Raw genomic sequence first — 20,780 nt, 5'->3', positions numbered from 1 at the left:
TTGAATATTCAGGGTTGATTTCCTTTAGGATTGACTGTTTTGATATCCTTGCTGTCCAAAAGACTCTCAAGAGTCTTCTACAGCACCACAGTTGGAAAATGTCATTTCTTTGGTACTCAGCCTTCTTTATGGACCAACTCTCACACCTGTATGTGACTACTGAAAAAATCATAGCTTTGACTCTACGGCTATTTGTCAGCAAAGTGATATCTCTACTTTTCAACATTCTGTCTAGGTGTGTCATAGCTTTTCTTTTAAGGAGCAAGCATCTCTTAATTTCATGGCTGCAGACACTGTCCACAGTGATTTTTGAGCCCAAGAAAATAGACTGTTTCCATTTTTCCCTCTTCTATTTGCCATGAAGTAATGGGATCAGATACCATGATCTTAGTTTTTTGAATGTTGAATTTTAAGCCAACTTTTCCACTTTCTTCTTTCACCTTCATCAAGGTTCTTTAGTTCCTCTTCATTTTTTGCATTAGGGTGGTGTTATCTGCATATCAGAGGTTGTGTGCATCAGATACTATGTTCTTCAGGAAGTAACTAAAGAATTTACTATATGGTTGATTTATTGTTTAAATTGTTATGAGTTCTCCTGGCCCAACTGCTATTTTTTGTTGCTACATATTCACATTATTTTAAACATTAATTCTTGAGCCAGCATTTTGTGACTCAGGCAAGGCCTGGATCACTAAAGCTTTTCTATAAACATGAGGCAGCCAGAAGACAGGGAGGTGGTGGGCAGGGTCTGTCCTGGGAAGGCCCCAAAAGGTCCTACTTGGTTACAGAAAAATTATCTTTCATATCAGCAATTATTCTTCCAAACTCTATATTTCTAAAAATTCTTATATTCTCATATTTCTTGAAGAAAAAACCTCCACCTTTCTCAAAAAACCTTCTCCTGTAATTGAAAATATTTAAGACTATTGTTTCTATTTTTAGTTATTTACATTCTACTTAGAAACTCAACAGACTGCTTTGGGCTGAGTTATAATCTGCCATTACCCCTAGTGTAATAGATGCCACTACTTTATAAATGGAGAGCCAACGGGCAATGCAAAAAATGAAGAAAAAATTCCAAACTTTATATAAATAACTGGAAAAGTACACATAGTAAGAACAAAATAATTGGATTTTAATAGAAATTATATAAATCCTTCAACATAGAATACCATGGTTCTTTATGGGTTGCCTTGAATAATATCAATGATTTCACTGTAAACTTGATGATATACATCTAATCCAAACAAGAAGTCTACATGATTATAGTAAGAAATAGTTTTATGGTAAATATGATTTGTGATTTCAGAAAGTAAAATTTTAACATCTTCAGGATCAGCCAACAAGTCATTTTCACCACTCCAAGTTGCAGTTGGCACATTCATGTTTGTCACATTGTACAATGGAGAAGTTGTCTAAATGCAAATAAGTAAAAGTAAGAGTTCTCATGGAGAATAATACATATAAAGTGTTATTTACTAATTCTTTAAATTATAATTTAAAGTACAATTTAAAAGTAAACTTACTCTAAAATAATTGTTATTAAGGAAGCAAGGAGTATGAAAGAATATTGTAATTTTTACTTATTAATTAAATTAAAATTAAAACTAGAGTTTGTTCTGATCCAGAGTATCAAATTTTTCTTTGGCTTATATAACTGTCAATATCAGTTTAGTTCAGTTCAGTTGCTAAGTCATATATGACTCTTTGCAACCCCATGGACTGCAGCACGCCAGGCATCCCTGTCCATCACCAACTCCCGGAATTTACTCAAACGTGTCCATTTGGATGTGGTGCCATCCAAACATCTCATCCTCTATCATCCTCTTCTCCTCCCTCCTTTAATCTTTCCCAGCATCAGGGTCTTTTCAAATGAGTCAGTATGTTTATTAGTAAATGATAAACATTGGCAGCCAAGTTCAATATTATTCTAATGAATTAGATCTATGTATTTTACTTCAAATATTTACACAAGCAAACTACATCAGGCATTAGAGCTTAGTGAAGGCAGAAAAGTATGGTGGGGAAGCATAAATTTTGAAGTAGATAGACTTGGGTTCTAGTATTTCAAGACATTTGTCATCATACTCAGACAGTTTTTATCAGCTTCTCAGTAACTTCTACTTTTTCTAATTAGTACATGTGTTTATCTTATCTTCCCAAACACAACAGTCTTAGGGTCAAGAACAATGGTATGCTTGCTTTCTATTTCTTATTTAACCAAACTCAGAGCTATGTACATTATAAATACAGTATTTTTCCTCTTGAGGCATGGTGAATTATTCTACTGCTTGTCAACTTCTCTAGACTTATCTAAGATATTTGTTGTTAAAATACATAGAGAATATGGAAAAGCCACTTCGGTTGGAAATGGACATATGGATCCAAATCATGATGATCTTCGTTTACTGGTCCTTCTCACTGGACTACTGTACTCTTGGGTTTCACAGATGAATCTTTAATAGTAAAAATTATTTCAATTGATCAGGGAGATAATTTTTAATTTACACATAATTATGTACCTGATTAAAATGAACCAAGTTCAGATCAGGACTGCCCCAGTCAAAAGCTTTCAAGTGACTAGAATTAAAAAGCTGAAAGAAAAATTTTAAAGTAAGACTATACTTATTTTTTGTTACAATGGCAGCTGATACAAGCTAGGTATGCATTGCACAAAAAGCCCCTTTGTACTACTAAGTCTATTAGTATATGTGTAGGTGGGCTTCTTTGTTCCTCTCTTGCTATACACAGGGTAAGAAATGGAAGAGCTAGGAGGTGGGGGGCAGGGAAATCTGCAGACAATAATTCTACCATCTTCATATAAATGCACATCTCCTGAGGTTTTTTACCATATTAAAGGGGGCATGTGTGTTTTGGGTAATATTAGGCCTCCCCAGAAATTCTCAGCTGTGTCTACAGAGGTCTAGGACTAAGCATGCTAAGACTAAGTTGACACTGCCCTAAAACTTATTGCTTCAAATAACAAAAATCAAGAGCATGTCCCAGAAGCCACCCCTTTCTTTACCCCTTAACACTTGCAGCCTTACCACCAGCTTTGAACCTATTGGGTCTAATTTGATTTTGACTGTTTTTCCCCCTGATTATGTTTTCATTTCAAGAAGGTTAAGTTTCTCATGTTACTCATCTTCTCCAGAATGATAAAATGTCTATGTCTCTATATATCCCGTATTTTATCTCCTCCCAACACTCCCCAACTCTTAAAACTCTATCATCTGTTATACCATCATCAACCTATATATTAAAACTCTTCTCTGATTGCTAATCTGATTTTCCCTGAGAATACTTCTTTCCCTGCAGTTCCAAAATTGGCCAAGTTTATTGATGACATTAACATTTGCAAGATTTTGGTCAATTCTTAGACATTTTTTCCATCTTATCTAAGAGCAGAATTTGATTAGCTATTTATCCCCTTATCTTTGAGATCTTTTCTTCACTTAACTTCTAGAATAACATGATATCTTGATCTTCATTTTTTTTTCATTGTTTCACTCAGTGCTTCTTTTAAGTGCTTCTCAGTGCTTGCTTCCTTGGCAAATTTAGCTTCTCCTGCTGACTTCTTAATCTTTTCATATCTCATCACTTAATCTTTACTCCTCTTTTCTTCTCTATTTATACAGTCTATTTATCTTCTCATCCAGTCTCTTGGCTTTCAATGTTATTCATATTCAAAGTGTTTATCTTCTTTTATAAGTCTTTTCTAAATTCTCGACTCCTATCAGGCTCCTGCTTCAGTCAGTCTGACTCTTTGTGACCCTAAGAGCTGTAGCCTGCCAGGCTTCTCTGTCAATGGGATTCTCCAGGTAAGAATGCTGGAGCAGTTAGCCCTTCTCTCTTCCAGGGCATCTTCCCAACACAGGGATCAAATGCCTGTGGCATCTCCTGTGGCTCCTGCAATACAGGTGAATTCTTTACCACTAAACCACCAGAAAGCCCTCTAGAATTCTATACACAACTTATTCAAAATCAAGACTTAAATCTCTAAAACAACATCTCCAAACAGAACATCCTATCTTTCCTCTAAACCCATTCCATCATCAAACTTCTCCCTCTCCTTCAAAATTAATTTCATCTTTTCATTACTTAGTCCAAAAACTTTGGATCATCCAAGATTCATTTCTTTTACTTCTCATAGAATCCATGACTAAATTTTATAGGCTCCAATTTTATGATATACACATGCATATTCAGAATCTAACAATTTTTACCACCTCCACTGGAAACATATAAGAGCAAATTATCATCAATTCTTTTTGCATTGCTGCAATAATCTCCTAACTTCCTCATTGCTTATACTCTCGCTTCACTATAATCTATTCAACACAGACACTAAAAGCATTCCTTTAAAAGTGTTCAGTTCAGTCATTCAGTCATGCCCAACTCTTTGTGACCCCATGGACTGCAGCATGCCAGGTTTCCCTGTCCATCGTGAATTCCCAGACCTTGTTCAAACTCATTCATCAAGTTGGTGAGGCCAAAGAACCGTCTCATCCTCTGTTGTCCCCTTCTCCTTCTGCCTTCAATCTTTCCCAGCATCAGGGTCTTTTCAAATGAGTCAGTTCATCACGACAGGAGGCCAAAGTACTCAAGCTTCAGCATCAGAATCAGTCCCTCCAATGAATATTTAGGACTGCTTTCCTTTAGGATTGACTGGTTTGATACTCTTCTGGTACAAGGGACTCTCAGGGCTTTACCAACACCACAATTCAAAAGCATCAACTCTTTCACGCTCAGCTTTCTTTATGGTCAAATTCTCACATCCATACATAACTACAGGAAAAACCATAGTTTTGACTATATTGACCTTTCTTGGAAAAGTGATATCTCTGCTTTTTAATATGCTATCTAGGTTGGTCATAGCTTTTCTTCCAAGGAGCAAGTGTCTTTTAATCTCATGGCTTCAGTCACCATCTGCAGTGAATTTGGAGCCCAAGAAAATAAAATCTGTCATTGTTTCCCCATCTATTTGTCATGAAGTGATGGGACCAGATGCCATCATCTTTGTTTTTTGAATGTTGCATTTTAAGCCAGCGTTTTCATCTCCAATTTCATTTTCATTGAGAGGTTCATTAGTTCCTCCTCTGTTTCTGCCATAAGGGTGGTGTCATCTGCATATCTGAGGTTATTGATATTTCTCCTGGCAATCTTGATTTCAGCCTGTGCTTCATCCAGCCTGGCATTTCATTTGATGTACTCTGCATATAAGTTAAATAAACAGGGTGACAGTATACAACCTTGACATACTCCTTTCCCAATTTTGAACCAGTCCATTGTTACATGTCTGGCTCTAACTGTTGCTTCTTGACCTGCATATAGGTTTCTCAGGAGGCAGGTAAGGTGGTCAGGTATTCCCATCTCTTGAAGAATTTTTCAATTTGTTGTGATCCACACATCAAAAGCTTTGGCATAACCAATAAAGTAGCTGTAGGTGTTTTTTTTTTTTTTTTTTTTTGGAACTCTTCAGCTTTTTCTGTGATGCAACAGATGTTGGCAATTTGATCTCTGGTTTCTCTGCCTTTTCTAAATCCAGCTTGAACATCTGAAGTTCTCAGTTCATGTACTTTGAAGCCTGGCTTGGAGAATTTTGAGCATTACTTTGCTAGTGCGTGAGATGAGTGTAGAGAAGGGCAGGGTGCAGTCCAAGGACACAGAAGCCCCAGCAAGATAGTAGGCACTGGAGCAGCGGCTGTGCAGTGCTGGAGCGACTTTGAGAAGATATCCCACATCCAAGGACAAAGGAGAAGCCCCAGCAAAATGGTAGGAGGGGCAAAATTGTGTTTAGAATCAAAGCCCATACCTACCAGAGACAATCAGAGCTCAAACATAGCTTGTGCGCACCAGGACCCAGAGACCCCATAGGGACTGAGACAGAACTGGGTTTGAGTGTCTCCTACAGAGGTATGGGTCAGCAGTGGACTGCCGCAGGGGCAGGGGCTCTGGGTGCAGCAGGCCTGGGTATGGCATAAGCCCTCTTGGAGGAGGTCACAATTAACCCCACCATAGAGCCGCCAGAACTTACACAGGACTGGGGAAACAGACTCTGGGAGGTTACCAACAGAAACTTGTGTGCACCAGGACCTAGGAAAAAGGAGCAGTGACCCCACAAGAGACTGGCCCAGACTTGCTCATGAGTTTCCAGGAGTCTCTGGTGGAGGTGTGGGTCGGTGGTGGCACGCTGCAGGGTTGGAGGTACTGAGTCCAGCAGGGCTTGCATGGGGTCTTCTGAAGGAGGTTGCCATTGTCTTCATCACCTCCACCATAGTTTGGCCCCGGGTAAATAAGAGGGAAGGGACACAGCCCTACCCTACCACAGAAAATTGTATTACAGATTTACTGAGCATGGCACTGCCCATCAGAACAAGACCCAGTTTCCCCCTCAGTCAGTCTCTCCCATCAGGAAGCTTCCATAAGCCTCTTATCCTTCTCCATCAGAGGGCAGAGACTGAAAGCCACAATCACAGAAAACTAACCAATATGATCATATGGACCAAGGCCTTGTCTAATTCAATGAAACTATGAGCCATGCTGTGTAGGGCCACCCAAGATGGACAGGTCATGGTGGAGTGTTCTGACAAAATGTGGTCCATGGGAGAAGAGAACAGCAAACCACTTCAGCATTCTTGCCTTGAGAACCCCATGAAAACAGTATGAAAAGGCAAAAAGATAGAACACTGAAAGATGGACTCCCCAGGTTGGTAGGTGCCCAATATGCTACTGCAGATCAGTGGAGAAATAACTCCAGAAAGAATAAAGAGATGAAGCCAAAGCAACAACACCACCCAGTTGTGGATGTGACTGGTGATGGAAGTAAAGTCCGATGCTGTAAAAAGCAATACTGCATAGGAACCTGGAATGTTAGGTCCATGAATCAAAGCAAATTGGAAGTGGTCAAACAGGAGATGGAAAGAGTGAACACTGACATTTTAGGAATCAGTGAACTAAAATCAACAAAAATGGGTGAATTTAGTTCAGATGACCATTGTATCTACTACTGTGGGCAAGAATCCCTTAGAAGAAATGGAGTAGCCATCATAGTCAACAAAAGAGTCTGAAATGCAGTACTTGGATGCAATCTCAAAAACGACAGAATGATCTCTGTTCATTTCCAAGGCAAACCCTTCAATATCACAGTAATCCAAGTCTATGCTCTGACCAGTAATGCTGAAAAAGCTGAAGTTGAACAGTTCTATGAAGACCTATAAGACTTTCTAGAACTAACATCCAAAAAAGATGTCATTATAGGGGACTGCAATACAAAAGAAGGAAGTCAAGAAATACCTGGAATAACAGGGAAATTTGGCCTTGAAGTACAGAATGATGTAGGGCAAAGACTAATAGAGTTGTGCCAAGAAAATGCACTGATCATAACAAACACCCTCCTCCAAAAACACAAGAGAAGACTCTACACATCGATGTCACCAGATGGTCAATACCAAAATCAGACTGATTATATTCTTTGCAGCCAAAGATGGAGAAGCTCTATACAGTCAGAAAAAACAAGACTGAGAGCTGACTGTTGCTCAGATCATGAACTCTTTATTACCAAATTCAGACTTAAAGTGAAGAAAGTAGGAAAAACCGCTAGACCATTTTGGTATGACCTAAAGAAAATCCTTTATGATTATACAGTGGAAGTGAGAAATAGATTCAAGGGATTAGATCTGACAGACAGAGTGCCTGAAGAACTATGGATGGAGGCTCATGACATTGTACAGGCAGGGATCAAGATCATCTCCAAGAAAAAGAAATGCAAAAAGTCAAAATGGTTGTCTGCAAAGGCTTTAAAAATAGCTCTGAAAAGAAGTGAAAGTCAAAGGAGAAAAGAGAAGATATACCCATTTGAATGTGGAGTTCTAAAAAATTGCAAGGAGAGATAAGAAAGTCTTCTTCAGTGATCAGTGCAAAGAAATAGAGGAAAATAATAGAATGGGAAAGACTATTTCTCTTCAAGAAAATTAGAGGTACCAAGGGAACATTTCATGCAAAGATGGGCACACTAAAGAACAGAAATTGTATGGACCTAACAGAAGCAGAAGATATTAAGAAGAGGTGGCAAGAATACACAGAAGAACTATACAAAAAAAAATCTTCATGACCCAGATAATCGTGATGGTGTGTTCATTACCTAGAATAAGACATCTTGGCATACCAAGTCACATGGGCCCTAGGAAGCCCACTATGTTTTCTTTATGAACAAAGCAAGTGGAAGTGATGGAATTCCAGTTGAGCTATTTCAAATCCTAAAAGATGATGCTGTGAAAGTGTTGCACTCAATATGCCAGCAAATTAGGAAAACTCAGCAGTGGCCACAGGCGTGGAAAAGGTCAGTTTTCATTCCAATCCCAAAGAAAGGGAATGCCAAAGAATGCTCAAACTATGCATAATTGCACTCATCTCACACGCTAGCAAGGTAGTGCTCAAAATTCTCCAAGCCAGGCTTCAACAGTACGTGAACCGTGAACTTCCAGATGTTCAAGCTGGATTTAGAAACAGCAGAGGAACCAGAGATCAAATGGCCAACATTTTTTGGATCATTGAAAAAGCAAGAGAGTTACAAAAAAAATCTACTTCTGCTATATTGACTATGTCAAAGCCTTTGACTGTATGGATCGCCACAAACTGTAGAAAATTCTTAAAGAGATGGGAATACCAGATCACCTAACCTGCCTGCTGAGAAATCTGTATGCAGGTCCAGAAGCAACAGTTAGAACTGGACATGGAACAGACTGGTTACAAATTGGGAAAGGAGTACGTCAAGGATGTATATTGTCACTGTGCTTATTTAACTTACATGCAGAGTACATCATGAGAAATGCTAGGTTGGATGAAGCATAAGCTGGAATCAAGATTTCTGGGAGAAATATCAGTAACCTCCAATGTGCAGGTGACACCACCCTCATTGCAGAAACTGAGGAGGAATTACAGAGCATCTTGATGAAAGTTGAAGAGGAGAGTGAAGAAGTTGGCTTAAAGCTCAACATTCAGAAAACTAAGATCTTGTCATCCAGTCCCATCACTTCATGGCAAATAGATGGGGAAACAAAGGAAACAGTGAGAGACTTTATTTTTTGGGGGGGAGGGGTCCAAAATCATTGTAGATGGTGACTGCAGCCCTGGAATTAAAAGTCACTTGCTCCTTGGAAGAAAAGCTATGACCAACCTAGATGGCATATTAAAAAGCAGAGACATTACTTTGTCAACAAAGGTCCATCTAGTCAAAGCTGTGGTCTTTCTAGTAGTCACATATGGATGTGAGAATTGGACTGTAAAGAAAGATGAACAGCAAAGAATCAATGCTTTTGAACTGTGGTTTTGGAGAAGACTCTTGAGAGTCCCTTGAACTACAAGGAGATCCAACCAGTCCATCCTAAAGGAAAATCAGTCCTGAATATTCATTGGAACGACTGATGCTGAAGCTGAAACTCCAATAGTTTGGCCACCTGATGCGAAGAACTGACTCATTTGAAAAGATCCTGATGCTGGGAAAGATTTGGCAGAGGAGACAACAGAGGATGAGATGGTTGGGTGACATCACCAACTCAATGGACATGAGTTTGAGTAAATTCTGGGAGCTGGTGATTGACAGGGAGGCCTTACTTGCTTCAGTTCATGTGGTCACAGAGTTGGAGATGACTGAGTAACTGAACTGAACTGAACTGAGATGAGTGTAATTGTGTGGTAGTTTGAACATTCTTTGGCATTGCCTTTCTTTGTGATGGAATGAAAACTGATCTTTCCCAGTCCTGTGGCCACTGCTGAGTTTTCCAAATTTGCTGGCATATTGAGTGCAACACTTTCACAGCATCATCTTTTAGGATTTTAAATAGCTCAGCTGGAATTCCATTGCCCCCACCAGCTTTGTTTGTAGTGATGCTTCCTTAGGCCCACTTGACTTCACATTCCAGGAGTCTGGCTCTAGCTGAGTGATCACATCTTCGTGGTTATCTGGGTCATTAAGATCTCTTTTGTATAGTTCTGTGTATTCTTGCCACCACTTCTTAATGTCTTCTGCTTCTGTTAGGTCCATACCATTTCTGTCCTTTATTGTGCCCATCTTTTCACGAAATATTCCCTTTGTATCTCTAATTTTCTTGAAGAGATCTCTAGTCTTTCCCATTCTATTGTTTCCTCTATTTCTTTGCACTGATCACTTAGGAAGGCTTTCTTATCTTTCCTTGCTCTTCTTTGGAACTATGTATTCAGATGGGTATATCTTTCCTTTTCTCCTTTGCCTTTAGCTTCTTTTCTCAGCTATTCATAAGGCCTTCTTAGACAACCATTTTGCCTTTCTGCATTTCAGTGTAAATCATAGTAAGTCACTTCCCTTCTCAAAAACCTGCAGTGGCTAACCCACTTGATACAGAATGTCAAAGTCCTTACCATGGCACAAAGGTTCTTTTCTGACTCCCTCTTACTTTTTCGCCCCTGTTTTCTACTATTCTCTTCTGGAATCACTCACGTTAGCCACACTAGCCCTTTAGCTGTGCCTATCAGAACTGCTCCTGACTAACGGCTTTTCCACCTGTGAGTCTACCATCTGGATATTCTTTCTCCACATGTTCACACTGCTAACCTTCTCACTTCCTTTAAATCTTTTCAAATGTTACCATCTCACTGAGGCTCAATCTAACCTCCCTATTCAGGTAGACAACTGAATCCTGGCATACCTAATCTTTTCTCTCTGGTCCTCTCCTCCTATTTTTCATAGCTTCTATCATCATCTACTATTTTAACAATTTACTTATTTGTTATGCTTGTTGTTTACGGTCTGTATATCTCATATTAGAATGTAGGTAATTTGATAGGGATCACATTGAATCTGTAGATTGTACTTGGTAGTTTAGTCATTTTCACAATATTGATTCTTCCTACCCAGGAACATGGAATATCTCTCCATCTGTTCATGTCATCTTCGATTTCTTTCATTAGTGTCTTATCAATACTAGTAACACTTTAAATGTATCTAGTGTTCATTAAATTTAAAGACACTCTCATAATTATTACCCTATTTAATTCTCATAGTTATTTTTGTTAGGTCAGAGCATGATTATTAATTCTATTTTTAAAATTAAAGAAACTGAATTCATAAAGATTTAATGATCTTATTTAATGTCCTACTGCAAGTAAGATTTAGAGAAAGAATTCAATATCTTGTATTTTGATCTCAAGCATATATATTCTTATTTTATCTTGGCTCTCAATATTAAGATGGCATTCATACTGCTTTTCTTTATCAATATTCACTCAACAAATATTCTTGAGTATCTATTATATGCCACAAACTTAGTTTTACAATAGATAACTGAACAAAACTTGGACATGGTCTTCATGGAGTTCACAATTTAACCAAGGAGAAAGCATAATCTAGTGAGAAAGAGTAGGTATTGAGAGACCTGAGTTCTTGTCTTAGTTTTTTTGTTTGTTTGTTTGTTTTTTGTTTTTTAAGAAAAAGTTTTAAATATATGGGCATATTAAATCATGAGCATAGCCTAGTTGATCCCTTGCCTACTGTTCTGAATGAACATTTTCTCATTCGTAAAATAGAAAATAACTGTACTCCTCTTATTGCCTAAACTGAGGATCTAATAGATTATATTATTAACATATATTATAAACTTTTAAAAATCATACATATTTTTAATAATTTCAATATATCCTTATAAATTCATCATTCTATGGCAATGGCCAGATCCCTAGAATGGTGAGATAAACTGCAAGTAGTGTAAAAAAATTTTTTACCAAAATACACTTAAAAATGTATTGTAGTGTACCTGACACCAGTGGAGCATATTTTGAACAGATGTTCCTGCTGGGTTTTGTGACATGTACACATCCACACGACTCTGAGGGTTTAAAACATTATTTTTATTCTTCCAACCAGAAAAAACAATCTTTGATAATTATTAAACTAAAAAATTTCAAGGAAACTTAATTTATAATAAATAATGTTAATAAAATAAAATTATATTTAAATTAAATACATAAATGTACTTATTGAATGTAAATTTTGCATTCATGTAGAAGATATTATTGGATTTCTAAGTTCTGAGGTCCATCACCCATACTGGGAACAATCAAAAGTAATGTAACACACACCTTTTGAAAGCACTAAGGAACTAAAAAGATAGAAAGAAATTACCAGGACAAATGGAAGAGAAAAGACAGAGAATTTCAAAAGAAAAGCAATGTACTAAAGTCACTTAAGTTTATCTGCCAATCCTAGAAAATTTAAAGTTTCATTTTAAGAAATCAGTTCAGTTTAATCGCTTAGTCATGTCCCCCTGGACTGCAGCACGCCAGGCTTTCCTGTCCTAGAGAAGGGAACTGCAAACCACTTTGGTATTCTTGCCATGAAAACCCCATGAACAGTATGAAAAGGCAAAAAGATAACTAGTTAAGGAGAGCAAAAATCAGCCCAGGACTTTTTGAGGACAGTGGGAAGGTTTAAAAAGAAATTCTTTCCATAATAAACTGAGGTCCCAAAGTTCAACTCAAAGTAAAGCTTAATCAGGAATACAGCTATGCTCATGGCAATCTGTAACCTAGTTTTGCATTGCCTACATACTCCCTGGGAACCTCAATCACTGAATAAGATATATAAGGTCAATGTAATCCCTACTAAAATCTCAATAAATTATATTTACGATACTTACAAACTGCTTCCAAAGTTTATATAGAGAGACAAAAGATCCCAAATAGCCAACACAATTATTAAAGGGAGGACTACAAGACATAACCTCAAGACACTATTAATATAAAGCTACAGTAGTCAAGACAGTGTAGTATTGGTGAAAGAGTGGAGAGAGAGATAAATAGAGCAGAATACAGAGCCCAGAAATAGACCTTTAGAAACACAGTTAACTGATCTCTGACAAAAAAACAAAGGCAATGTAATAGGAAAATGATAATCTTTTCAATAAATGGTGTTGCAACAAATGGATATCACATGGGGGGAAAAAAGAGAATCTAGACACAGACCTTCACAAAAACTGACTCAAAACAGATCATAGGTCTAAATGGGAAATGCTAAACTATAAAACTTCTAAATGATAACACAGGAAAAAATCTAGACAATCTTGAGTGTGGCAATGACTTTTCAGATATAGTACCAAAGGCACAATCCATGAAAGATATAATCAATAAGCTGAATTACAAGAACTGGACAAAGTCAAAATTCTGGGTTGTTTGATGACATATCCAAATTACATTGATGAGAGTTTTTGCTACCTGATCTTCCTTGCAAGATAACTTCTTTTCAGTTCACTGAGTGACATTGGCCTGATTCTAGACACTGCCTATCTGCAAACTGCAAGATTCTCTTCTGGTTTTTCATATTGCCTACAGGAAAGAAATTTCAAGTCAGATCCTAATTTTCCTATCAGTCTTGATAGGATCAAGAGGACTGAATCAAAAAAAAAAAAAAAAAAAAGGACTGAATCAAACTGAACTATCACTCTTACTGTTCCCATATACACTGTGTGTGAATTTTCTCACTTCAAACTTTCCCAATCCTAGATAACTTAGTACACAATTAATTGCAATTGATGACACTGTCAACTTTTGTCCCAGAAAGGAGACTCACAAATTTAAAGGCTAAGAAGTTAGAATATAAACTTTCCTAATGGTCCACCTACAAAAGAGTTCTCAAAGACACCATAATTATAATAAAGATGTCAATAGCCAAAAACACAACCCAAGACATAGAATAACTAAAAAAGGTAAGCAGAAATAAAGATTATATTTATGATGTTTCTAGACATTCTATGGTAGATATATAACACTAGATAGAAGAATATGAGAGGCCTTTTTAAAAAGGTAATCTTCTATGACAGAAAATTATGCTTTTCATATCTTTGGGGAAAGGGGAGAGAATGGAGTTCTTTTCTTCTATTATGAAGAATATTAGTGTTTTTTTCAAATATCTGTAATTGTCTGAGACTTGCAATAAGACCTTCTTGAGGTTAAAAAAAAATATCAACATTTATTCTTGTGGTAAGAAAATGTGCTTACAAATTAAAAGAACACCTATTTTCCTATGAACAGATACATTGGTTCTCATTAAGAACTTTCTTAAAAGGCCCAGGTGCAAGAATCAATAAACTAGTCCAAATGCCACAAACAACTGTTTTTCCAAATCTGGGTTTTTTAATTTAATGTGCTGATAAAACCTTGCATCTTTAAGAGAATTTATATACAATCAATACAGATTGCCTTCTAATAGTAGCTTGAATACCAAAAGAGTTTCCCACTCCAGGAATTTTGATGAATGCCAAAAGCATATAAGTTAATTGCCAGGCACCCTAATTATGGAAAAATCAAGGAAGTGGAAAAGTATTAGGAATCAGGATATAAGAGGAGGAGTTATGTAAGACAGTGAATAGAAGACAACCTAAATACATGAAACCCCAGACAACTAACATGTAACTGCAAAGACTAATAAAGATAACTATAGCTGCAGCTAGTCTCTGTTCTTTACAGAAATCAAGACAAATATGGAAGTAAAAAAATCCCAACATGCTAATACAAATTAGTTTCTTAATGTTGGTACAGCCACAAAATTAGAAAGGATAAGAATCTAACTACAAGAATAAATAGATAAAACATAAAATGATACACAAAGCATAGAATAAGCACTATTAAAAGCTGCTTTCTAAAAATTGGCAAAATATATTTTAAATACAACTTGTTCTCACCATATTTAAGTTCTTTAGGTCATATCCAGTTACCATAAACAAGATATCACGGCAAATCTTATCAATAATCTTCAGTGGACACAGCGTTGAACCAACAAATCTTTTAAAGGAGGTATTAGGTAAGAACTCTTTGCTGCCAGAAAAAAACTGCAAAATAAATATACTCTATTCATGTTTGGAAGACTAAAACAATTTAATCAAAAGTTGATTTGGTGAGTTCACTACATTTACAACCAAATACATTAGTTTAAAACATTTAAATTAAGGATGAAATTTGAGAGCCATATAAAGAGATGATTTGATTAGTGAAATTCTTACACAATGAGTCATCCAAAAGTATCATAAGTAAAGTCTTATACCTGTGTAGAAACAAAAGCAAGAATCCAGAGTAAATGAAGCCAAAAAATTCAAATCATACATGTGGCTGTGCAAACATAGCCAAGACCTTTTATTTTGAAAGCAGAGAATCATTGTCATTTTGGGTTGTCAACTACAAAAAAGGAAGAAATAACATACCTTGATCAGTGACTTCCAGTTGTATGCCATTTTAATTAAAGGGCTTTTTGAGTATTTAATGGAAAAAACTGGGGCTAAGGCAAAAAATACTTTGATTCTTTCAGCTATCTTTGGTATTGTGGAAAATGTTATGAAGGCTGAAAGAAAATAAGATATAAATGAACTATTCTTAATCAATTACTATCATGTAAGAAATGACAATGGTAAGTTCAATAATTAATTTACTAATTCATTTCTTATCTATCAAACATTTATTGACTACACATACTGAGACATGCATATTGATCACAACATAATGCTGATTATTAGGATCTAAAACAAATGTGTAGATCATAAATGAGTTTAATTCAGCAATAAATCACTTTTATAACACCATAGTTGAAAATCAGAAATATTTACTATTATACATTAGTATAACTGGCAATGGTGAAAATGATGAAAGTGAATTTTTCAGATGGATGAATCTACTTTAGGTGAGAAATTCAATAAATATAAAATTGTTTTAATATTTACTGTTAATTAAAAATGTCAAAAAAATGTCTTAGCCTTCTTGAACAGAGGCTACTAAACACTATATTTTATTGATAATTCAGAGTAATTAATATGACAAATAGAATTTTTTCCTTTTTTGATAACTTATCAAGCTATCTAACTGCACACCCCCTCTATTTTTATTGGTTCTTTTTTCCCTGGGTTCTGAGAAGTCAAAGAAGCAAAGAATTATATATCATATCAAACTGCAAGTTGATAAGCTCTGGCACATCACTCATTTTTTTTATTTGGCTATTTCCTAGGATTCTTGGTTCCATACTGAACAGCTGATGAAAAATTGGACTAAAATTCACACCTGGTTAATAAATATCAGAGAAAAGGTCTATGAGAAATGGAAAGAGATTGTTATTCGACATAATTTTTCTGGTAGAAAGTGGATGATTCCTATAAGAAATACTTATACTCTTCAGTCTAGATAATACTTATAGTCTAGATGATAATGATGATGACTAATACAGTCTAGATGATACTCTACAGTCTAGAAAAAACTCATTTAATACTGGGTTCTATTATAAAGTAGACTTTTCTGCTTCCAAAGTAGAAAGATTAAGTTTTATGGTACCAAGAAAGAGAATTACATTAAGTCTTAGGGAATATTTTTCTGAAAGTAAAATTGATACACATTAGGTAGAAGAGTTAAGTATTATAAAGGGATGAAAGTTCTTTTCTAGTCATCTTTAAATATAGGAAGGATTTCTTCATCTCGTAAGTTTACTATGTCCTAAATGTAAAAACCCAAACACCCTTTTAAAACTTCTTACTCATAAATCCCTATGCTTGATTTTTTTTCCTATGCTTGATTTTTAAAAGAAAAATAATTATACAATTTCTATTTGTGGAATAAATGACAGCTATGACTTAATTGTGATATTTAGATGGATATCCAGCTTTTATACATTGCAAACAAACAAAACCTTGTTTTTACAGTCAATTCTTTGTGACTAGGGAATACTTTATAGAATTAAAACAGGATATAACCTTCCAGGGCACTGCTCTGTGATATATGTCTCACAGTTCTGCTTTGGTTCACTTACAGGTCTAGAAGCTGACCTATAACCTTAAGAATATATCTACAAACTTTGAAAGTGTAATAAAGCAATAGCAGCAATGATCTTTCTTGCCATACCAATGGTAGTGCCTTGTGAATGTCCTACATAAAATATTTGCTCTTGTTGGGTTTGCTTCACAATGAAATTAATGGAGGCTGGAAGGTCATATTTAGCCATCTCATCAAAGCTACAAAAGAAAAAAGAAAATAAAAATGTATATTCTGCTAATGTTATGTTAACATTTGAAGATAAGGATTAGGTAAATATATTTAAAGCATTTTTCAACTCTCCTTGGGTACTATCAATAAGTTAGATAGTAAAATTATCTATTGACTAGAGACTTCTGTGAGAACACGAAGTTAAGGAAATAAAATAGCCACAAGAGTTTTATAAAGAAGATGATTGTATATTCTAAGAACAGCGAAGTAGACTACATATACAGGTGACAGAGTGAAAAAATACAGTAGGGTAGTCAGTAAAGCTTACTGCTTAAAAATGAGATATAAACTCAAAATCAAACAAGTACTCTTTAACTTTCCAGGTAAAATTTATATAAATTTTAATATATTGAGAGTCCTGAGTTGAGAAAAAAAGACTTATGTTTCATTTCATTTCATTCAAAAAGAAGGAAACAGTCCAACACACTTATACAACAAAATATTACTCAGTTTTTTCTGTACCTGAAAGCCCAGAATTCTTTGGAATTTGTTTTTAGGTACAAGTGTTTTCTAGACCAGGTAGTCCCTCTGCTGTTCCCCATCCACACATCATAACCAGCATCTGCCAGAAGGAAGCCTAGGCTGTTATTAGGAAGATTGGAAATCCAGCTGCTGGCAGATGTGAGCAAACCATGTTGCAAGTATACAACAAGTCTCTGAACTGGAAAAAAATGTAGAAAATTTCTTTTAAAATATTGTAGTGTCTACATGAGTATCTCACCTCAAATTTAATCTTATAGGATAAAGATTTTTAAAATTGCTAAATTGGGTAGGTTTTTCACCTTTTAATCCCATTTTATGTCAGAGTTGTTCACTAATGAATTTCTTTCATATGACTAACTGGGCAATTAGGTTATGTCACATACTTAAACACGGGCTTCCCAGGTGCCACTAGTGGTAAAGAACCGGCCTGAGAATGCAGGAGAAATAAGAGATGTAGGTTTGATCCCTGGGTCCAGGAGGTCTCCTTGAGGAGGGCATGGCAACCCACTCTAGTATTCTTGCCTGGAGAATCCCCGTGGACAGAAGAGCCAGGCTACAGTCTATAGGGTTGCAAAGAGTCAGACATGACTGAAACTACTTAGCCCACACATACTTAAACATACTAATTTTTAAGGATATAGAATATTCAAATATCTCTTAGTAACTTGGACTCATCTAAATAGCATGTTCAGTTCAGTTCAGTCACTCAGTCCTGTCCGATTCTTTGTGAGCCCATGGACTGCAGCACACCAGGCCTCCCTGTGCATCACCAACTCCTGGAGCCTACTCAAACTCATGTCCAATGAGTCAGTGATGCCATCCAAACATCTCATCCTCTGTCGTCACCTTCTCCTCCTGCCCTCAATCTTTCCCAGCATCAGGGTCTTTTCAAATGAGTCAGCTATTCGCATCAGGTGGCCAAAGTATTGGAGTTTCAGCTTCAACATCAGTCTTACCAATGAACACAGGACTGATCTTTAGGAGGGACTGGTTGGATCTCCTTGCAGTCCAAGGGACTCTTAAGAGTCTCTTCTCCAACACCATAGTTCAAAAGCATAAATTCTTTGGTGCTCAGCTTTCTTCACCATCCAACTCTCACATCCATGCATGACTACTGGAAAAATCATAGCTTTGACTAGACGGACATTTGTTGGCAAAGTAATTTCTCTGCTTTTTAATATGCTGTCTAGGTTGGTCATAACTTTCCTTCCAAGGAGTAAGCGTCTTTTAATTTCATGGCTGCAGTCACCATCTGCAGAGATTTTGGAGCCCAGAAAAATAAAGTCAGCCACTGTTTCCACTGTTTCCCCATCTATTTGCCATGAAGTGATGGGACCGGATGCCATGATCTTAATTTTCTGAATGTTGAGCTTTAAGCCAACTTTTTCACTCTCCTCTTTCACCTTCATCTAGAGGCTCTTTAGTTCTTCACTTTCTGACATAAGGGTAGTATCATCTGCATATTTGAGGTTACTGATATTTCTCCCGTCAATCTTGATTCCAGCTTGTGCTTCATCCAGTCCAGGGTTTCTCATGATGTATTCTGCACGTAAGTTAAATAAACAGAGTGACAATATACAGCCTTGATGTACTCCTTTCCTATTTGGAACCAGTTTATTGTTCCATGTCTAGTTCTAACTATTGCTTCCAGACCTGCATACAGATTTCTCAAGAGGCAGGTCAGGTGGTCTGGTATTCCCATCTCTTGAAGAATTTTCCACAGCTTATTTTTATCCACACAGTTAAAGGTTTTGGCATAGCTGATAAAGCAGATGTTTTTCCGGAACTCTCTTGCGTTTTCAGTGATCCAGTGGATGTTGGCAATTTGATCTCTGGCCCCTCTGCCTTTTCTAAGACCAGTTTGAACATCTGGAAGTTCATAGTTGATGTATTGCTGAAGCTTGGCTTGGAGAATTTTGAGCATTATTTTGCTAGCGTGTGAGAAGAGTGTAACTGTGCAGTAGTTTGAGCATTCTTTGGCATTGCCTTTCTTTGGGTTTGGAGTGAAAATTGACCTTTTCCCGTCCTGTGGCCACTGCTGAGTTTTCCAAATTTGCTGGCATATTAAGTGCAGCAGTTCCACAGCATTATCTTTTAGGATTTGAAATAGCTCAACTGGAATTCCATCACCTCCGCTAGCTTTGTTCATAGAGATGCTTCCTTAGGTCCACTTGACTTTGCATTCCAGGATGTCTGGCTCTAGGTGAGTGATCACACCATGGTGATTATCTGGGTCATGAAGATCTTCTTTATACAGTTTTTCTGTATATTCTTGCCACCTCTTCTTTAAATAGCATGTTACATGAGATATATTTTATATGATTACCCCACCTTTCTCAGTTCATAAAATAACTTTATACTCACGTTTTCACAGATATATTTAATACAGAGTTTATCACTAGAACCATTGCTTTAATCACCAGTGTTCCCAGAGGTCTAATTTATACTTCCAAGGTTTTCAAGAGGCAACACCTTGAATAACATAATGTCTGCTCACTGGTAACTTTGTTTTAAGCCCCAAATTGCCCTTCACATAATCCATATCATTATCATCATTACTGATTGCCAGACACTGTAGTTGGAATATTGAAAGAACCTTGCATATTATAGCACTTCAATGGCTAAAATATTACATTCCTGTGATGATACAGAAAAGTGATGAGTGGTTTGTACATGCTCTCTGACAGTGCAGACAGACCCTAGATCCAGAATAACTGGCCTTGATGAAAATAGAGAGGTAGGGCTGCTGATATATAAATCTTTATTGGGAAAAAGGTATTTGGTATTGAGATGATACACATGGGCATCTTCTGTTACTCCCATGCCTTGTTTAACTGTAAATGTGCAAGTTTGGCAACTATGACATATTAGGGACATCGTAGCCCTTAGGGGTAAAGGCCTGGCTTATCAAATAAGGAAAGGCAGCCAAGAGGAAGAGGAATTTACACTGGGTAGTGGAGGGAGGAATGTATAAATACCAGATATGGCATCAGGATCAACTGTAATAGCAGATAAATACACTACAATATTGTAGAGTAATTAGCCTCCAACTAATAAAAATAAATGGAAAACAATGTAATATCAGATGAAATAAACTTATTGTGAAAAACAAGTGGATCCGAGCAGTGCAAGAGGTAACCTTTACTAGATTATATTAGTGTCACACCTAGATTCCCTTGGCTAAGCAGCTGAATCCTTCTTCCAGCTATGGTGACTGGTGCTTTTGAAGGGTTCACTATTGCCCCTTTCTG

General features: G+C 36.6%; 1 protein-coding gene across 1 annotated transcript in view; it reads right to left on the bottom strand.

The window, feature by feature from the left end:
- Nucleotides 1–1,178: 1,178 nt before the first annotated feature.
- The window catches only part of LIPJ (lipase family member J), a 33,609-nt gene continuing 14,007 nt past the window's right edge, over nt 1,179–20,780 (bottom strand). The window contains exons 5-11 of the mRNA XM_020879818.2: nt 17,509–17,707; nt 16,906–17,015; nt 15,228–15,364; nt 14,712–14,858; nt 11,790–11,861; nt 2,523–2,594; nt 1,179–1,415 (exon numbers count right to left, since the gene is read on the bottom strand). Of these exons, the coding sequence (XP_020735477.2) occupies nt 1,182–1,415; nt 2,523–2,594; nt 11,790–11,861; nt 14,712–14,858; nt 15,228–15,364; nt 16,906–17,015; nt 17,509–17,707 (971 nt within the window). The 3' untranslated portion in view covers nt 1,179–1,181. The remainder of the gene's footprint in view (nt 1,416–2,522; nt 2,595–11,789; nt 11,862–14,711; nt 14,859–15,227; nt 15,365–16,905; nt 17,016–17,508; nt 17,708–20,780) is intronic.

This window comes from Odocoileus virginianus, chromosome 7, assembly GCF_023699985.2.
Source record: "Odocoileus virginianus isolate 20LAN1187 ecotype Illinois chromosome 7, Ovbor_1.2, whole genome shotgun sequence".
Classification (NCBI taxonomy): domain Eukaryota; kingdom Metazoa; phylum Chordata; class Mammalia; order Artiodactyla; family Cervidae; genus Odocoileus; species Odocoileus virginianus.
The sequence above is the reverse complement of the archived record's forward strand: the minus strand, read 5'-3'. Positions and strand labels throughout refer to the sequence as shown.